Source organism: Panthera uncia, unplaced genomic scaffold (genome assembly GCF_023721935.1).
Source record: "Panthera uncia isolate 11264 unplaced genomic scaffold, Puncia_PCG_1.0 HiC_scaffold_279, whole genome shotgun sequence".
Lineage (NCBI taxonomy): Eukaryota > Metazoa > Chordata > Mammalia > Carnivora > Felidae > Panthera > Panthera uncia.
This window is the reverse complement of record NW_026059406.1, coordinates 37,966-44,117: the sequence shown is the minus strand read 5'-3', so window position 1 is coordinate 44,117 and position 6,152 is coordinate 37,966. Positions and strand designations below refer to the sequence as shown.

Below are 6,152 nucleotides of genomic sequence, written 5' to 3'. Positions count from 1 at the left end.
CTGAAGCTACAGACTTTTCTGTTGAAAACAAATGGGGGAAAGAGGACAGTACTTGGTGTGGATGCTGTTTACTGCGACAGCACCCAAAATATTTTAGCCAGTGTTACCAAAGCATGTATTAGAAAGAACTGCAGGTCTGAATTTTCTATTCTATCATGATTGACGGTGCAGTGAAGAGAAAGATGAACTTGATAAAATGGAGCCTAAGTTGATAAAGTCGGCAAAATCTGAACCCCAAGTCCATGAGAAACAAGACCAAGAAAGCAATGTAATTAGCACCTGACAATGACCATACGTTTTTCGGAAAACTCAGCACATGTCGCTTGCCGCCCTAAGCCCTTCCCACGTGTGACCTAAATGTGTTCCCTCATGTAATCCTCCCAACACGGTCTCTTGTGCCCTGTCTGATCCAGCCGCCCTGTTCTCTGGGCCCTGGTTTTGAGCTCTTCTCTCAGCTTTGCAAAATCCATTCCAGCTCATCCTTCAGCTCACCCCAAACAGCCCTTCCTTTCCCGACCTTCCCAACTAGATCACATCTTCCTGTTGTGGCCTTTCAAAGCTCTGCAGTCCTCCCTTTCATAGCTTGTGATAGGGTTGCAATCTAATATTTTGCAAAAAGAGTAGAGACTTAAGATAAACCAGCAAAGCATTGAGCCTACTTGGCGTGAGAAAAGTAAACAGAAATATCAGTCTTTTGATAGGTAAAGGGAGATAGATGATACCGCTATGTCAACAGGATGGCTGTCGGGCCCAGATGATCTGCAGGGACTGTGTTGTCACGTGGTGACTTCATCAAGAGCCCACCCCTCTTCCCCAGAACTGGGAGACACCCTTCCTGCTCTAACTGTGCCATGGCTGTCATGCTCTTCTATTACGTGGCCCTTTACCTTCTGGGTGCAGGTAAGTCACTGACACAGATTTCTTTAAAATCAGAAAGAAACATTTTCCCCTGTTCTGGCTTTGAACCTGGTTCCAGCATCAAGGTCCACCCGGGACCCTGTCGTCAATTTGTGTCTCCTTTTCTCAGGTCTCGTGGATGCTAGTGTCTCCCAGACCCCAAGACACTATGTTTCAGGAACAGGAAAGAAGATTACTCTGGAATGTTCTCAAACTATGGGCCATGAGAACATGTACTGGTATCGTCAAGACCCAGGAAAGGCACTACAGCTGATCCATTATTCATATGGTATTAATACCACGGAGGAAGTAGAGGCCTCCTCTGGATCAACCGTCTCTAGAATAAGGAAGGAGCATTTTCCCCTAACACTAGAGTCCACCAGCCCCTCACAGACATCTCTGTACTTCTGTGCCAGCAGTGAATCCACAGTGCTACACAGGCACCTACAGCCTGCATAAAAAAGTGAGGAAGCCCCACCTTAACCTCATCTGAAACTACAAAAGCCACCGAAGATTTTCCCAGACTCCTCGGCCCTGAGAAGACAGTGCGGTCTGAATGACGGTGTGGGTAGAAAACTAACCCTGGGTCAGTCTCTACGAAGATGGGGAATGGCCAATTCCACATTCGAGGACTGACTTGTCCCCTGCGTTTTTATTCAGTCTAACTAGAGGTTCATTACTTCTGTGGATTGTTTCAAGAAACAAACTTTTAGTTCCATGGATTTCCTCATTGTTTTTCTGTTTTCTGTTTATTTGACCCCAAATTGGATCTTTATTATTCCTTCCCTATTCTTACTTTTGGTATACTTTTTGCTTCTCTTTACAGTTTCTGAAGGAAGAAATTTAGCTTAGAATGCAGACCTTTGTTTTTTTTTATTCTCTAATGTAGCCATTTAACGCTATAAATATTCTTTTAATCACTACTTCATTCCATGTGATTTCATATTTTATATTTCTTTCTTCAGTTAAAAAATATAATTTTCTTTGAAATTTCTTCTGTAATCCGTGATTCATTTAAGAGTATGTTGTTAAATTTCCAAGTATTTGGGAATTTTCCAAATTTCTTTCTGTTGTTTATTTCTAAGTAATTTGATCTGAGAAGATACTTTGCATTCTCTCGATCCTTTTATATATGCTGAGATTATTTTATGGCATAATATGTGGTCTATATTGGAAAACATTCTATACATTCTTGAAAAGAATGCATATTCTTTGGCCGTTGAGTAGAGTGTTCTAAAACCATCAGTTAGATCAACTTGGTTGATAGTGTTGTTCAGTCTCTTTACCCTGACTTGTTCTCTGTCTAGTTGGTGCAATCAATTTTTGAAGGTAGAGGGGCACCTGGGTGGCTCAGTCAGTTGAGCCCCCGACTTCGGCTCAGGTCACGATCTCTCAGTACGTGAGTTCGAGCCCCGCATCGGGCTCTGTGCCAACGGCTCAAAGCCTGGAGCCTGCTTTGGATTCTGTGTTTCCCTCTCTCTATGCCCCTTCCCCACTCATGCTCCATCTCTCTCTGTCCCTCAAAAATGAATAAACATTAAAAAAAAATTTTTTTTTAATTTTTTGAAGGTAGAGCATTGAAACCACCAACTATAGTTTTGATATGTTCATGTCTTCTGTCATTTCTGTCAGTTTTTACTTCATGCATTTTGGAACTCTGTTGCTATGTGTCAGGAGACACCCCAGTGTTGCCCATGCAAATGCTCTTTACACAAAAATGGACTAAATTTAGAAATTTATCGGATGCCACCAACTTTACCAATATATGCAAAGTGGGAATCTCAGAAAGAGAGGAGCAAGAGAAAGAGGAGCAAAGAATTCATAGCCAAAAATTTCTCTAGTCATTGAAAACATTAATCAAGAGAATCTAGAAACTTAATGACTCTTAAGTACAATAAACACAGAGATACTCATCTAGACATTATAGTCAAACTTCAGAAAGCCAAAATACACAGAGAAAATATTGAAATAAATCAGAGAAAAATGACTCATCATGTGTAGGAGACCAGCAATATGGCTGAAATGATGGAGGTCAGAAGATATGTGACATGTAAGAAGAAACAAACAAAAGTCGCCAAGAATTCTATACCCAACAAAGATACCCTTTGGAAACAAAGGTGAAATAAAGACATTCCCAGATAAGCAAAAAATAGGAGATTACTAGTTAGCAGGCTTGCCTTACAGAAAAATCTTAGGGCCATCAGGCTGAAAGAAAATGACACTGACAGTACCTTGAATCCACAGGAAGAAATAAAAAGCACCTGAAAAAGTCAATATAAAGGGAATGATAGGTAGGTAGGTAGGTAGGTAGTTAGATAGATAGATATAGATTGATAGATAAACACAAAAGCAGAAGCTAATGAGGTAGAAAATTTTGAAACAGTAGAACTAAGAAATACATAATAAGTTCTTGGGAAAAATAGAAAATTGCTTGTCAACTAAAAGACAGGGAGAACAAATATACTAAATAAGGAATGACAAGGGAAAATTATCAAAATAGAGTACATTTTTAAAAACAGTATTTTGTACAATTCTCCACAAATAACTTCAAGTCCTAAATGAAATGGATCACATTTTAGGAAAATGCAGTCTAACAAAACTGACTCTAATGCAGATAGAAAGTCTAAGCAGAACAGTGGCTAATGGCCCTAAGAGAAATACGTGCACCATCACCATCCCAGCAACAAAGCAGCCCCAATAAAAATGAAAGGTGGGAAGAGAGTTTATGGGGCATTTAGCGGCATGCACATTCCCAGAATCATATTCCCTGCAACTTTCTCCTTTACTGGAAGCAAACTGGTAGCCAAAGGAACAGAAATCACTACAACAGAAATATCAGTTGGATGAAGTATTTACTATAAACAGAAATGTTTACATGAAGACAAAATTCTTCAGAATTCTATCCTAATTCTCATAATAAGAGCCCAACCTGGTTAACAAGGATGCTTCGGCATGATAAGAAAGTACTTGGAATCACTTCAGACTCACTAAAGGCTGAAGATATTTGTTTACAAATAAGAAATAGGAGGCACATGGGTGGATCAATCAGTTAAGCAACCAACTTCGGCTCAGGTCACGACCTCGCAGGTTCATGAGTTCAAGCCCCACGTTGGGCTCCGTTGCTGACAGCTCAGAGCCTGGAGCCTGCTTCAGATGCTGTGTCTCCCTCTCTCTCTGCCCCTCCCCTGCTCACATGCTGTCTCTCTCTCTCAAAAATAGATTAAAAAATATATTTAGAAAGAAAGAAAGAAAGAAAGAAAGAGAAAGAAAAAAAGGAAGAAAAGAGACCCACCAAGAATTTAGAAAAAAAAAAATTGGGCTTGAGCAAGCCATCTGCCGAGTATGCTCAAGGTTTGCAGCAAGAATAGACAGAGTTAGCCTAGGACACCAGAGAGTAAAGAATATTTTGCATTTCAGGCAGATGGAGATAGCATACTAAGTGTGCTTTTACTTTTAGAAGTTAGAGTAAATTGAAAAATAATTCCTGAAGGCATAAGACTCCAGTCAAACTCTTAAGAGAGAGAGAGAAGGAGAGAGAAAGAGAGAGAGAGAGAGAAAAACCTTGAGAAATTCATTATTAATAGTTGAAAATGCAGGTTTTGGAATTCGACTTACCTGGCCACTTCCTAGTTTTACCAAGGTGCTGAGCCTCTCTAAAGACATTTCCTAGTCTGTAGAATGGAGTCAGTAATATGTATCTCCCAGAGTTTTTATTTAGTCGAGAAAACGTGTATGGACTGCCTAACGCAACCCCCAGCACAAAAATTTGACTCAATAATAAATGATGATGTTAGTAGCGGTAACATCATTAGCAGCGCTTCTAGTTCACCATTTTGCGAGCTCGATCTTAACGAGTGGGTACTTTATACGGGGCTTTGTTACAACCTCTTAACGTTTGAATTTTAACCCATTCGATCTTCACAGCATCTCCGCGAGGCACACGCTTTCATTGGCACGAATTAGTGACAGTAAAATTAAGGCACGAAACGGTTCGTTTGCTCACCTACGATGAAAGGAAGCGGCGGAACCAGTATTCGAATCCAGGCAGTTTCCCTCTAGAGCCTTCCATAGTAACCGCTAACCTAGAGGCAGTAGTGGTCGTCAAAGAATGCCGGCGATGAAAAGCTATGTCTGAGGCAGAAAGAACGCAAAGGAATAGCATGTATAAACCCAAAAGAACAACCACGTCTCCCAATCTGAATTGCCCAGAGGAGTGGAGCCTAGCCGGGTGATGCTCTGTGATGGGAAGGAAGGACTCCATTTCTGCAGGATCTGGGACCATGGGCGCGGGTGGGACAGTGACATCACAGGCAAACCACCTACAGGCTGACGAGAGCTGGAAGATGACGCGTCCCTTCTTTTATCATGCCTTGGGGAGCAGGCTCCTCTGAGGAACCAGCTTTTTGTCTCCTGGGAGCGGGTGAGATCATGCAGCGCAAGGAAAACTCACACACTGGGATTTCTAGGCTGTGGCATAAACCTTATTTTTTTTTTCATGGACCAAACGACCTTCCTGGTGGACCCTGCCTATCACTTCTGCCTCCTTCTCTCCCAGATCACTTGAATATTCAGGAAATCCAGAATGGGGCGGGGGGGGGGGGGGGGGGAGGGGAAGCTTTTGTTTGAATGTCTTTAGGACTTTGCTCCTAACAGAATGTTCTGGCGTGACCAAGTCCCAGGGTTGGGGCTACAGCTGATCCACAGCTCACTTGCTGCTGGCCACACCAAAGAAGATTCCCTGATGCGTGCAGTGCCTCCTGGAAGAAGGAGGAGGTTTCTTCAGGCCCTGGACCCATCTTTGCGCTCTGTGCTAGCATTCTATGACGATCCACAGCCACCTCCTCAGGTGGCCCAGAATTTGAGAAAAAAAAAAAATCATCCTAGAAATAGCGTTAAACGGCGGAAAGCCACATCTATGACATTGGAACTTCAGTTCATCTGTGGTGACTCACATCCCACAATTTCCCTGAAATGTTTTTTTCCCCAGGCAAGCAGTTTTGAGAGCAGTTACGAGGTCACCCAAAGGGATCAACAACTACCAGTGCCTGCAAAGTGTTTGTCCCCACTGGTAAACCTCCGGTAAAACGAGTTCCTACAACAGATCCAGACCACCTCTGAGCATGTTCCAGGCACCTACCAGATTTTCCTTTGTTTGTGCACCTTTTCCTGTTCCATTCCCTCCACCACAACCTGCTCACAGCCCAGGAAACACAGGCATTATGGGGAAAGCATGCCGAGATTCTATGGTGGAAATT

At 42.3% G+C, this 6,152-nt stretch overlaps 1 gene segment (V, D, J or C); it reads left to right on the top strand.

Moving 5' to 3' along the window:
* The first annotated feature begins 806 nt into the window (after positions 1-806).
* Positions 807-1,356, top strand: LOC125917897 (T cell receptor beta variable 25-1-like). The segment is given in 2 exon segments: positions 807-900; positions 1,028-1,356. Coding segments are annotated over 2 exon segments (378 nt in total).
* Positions 1,357-6,152: the final 4,796 nt, after the last annotated feature.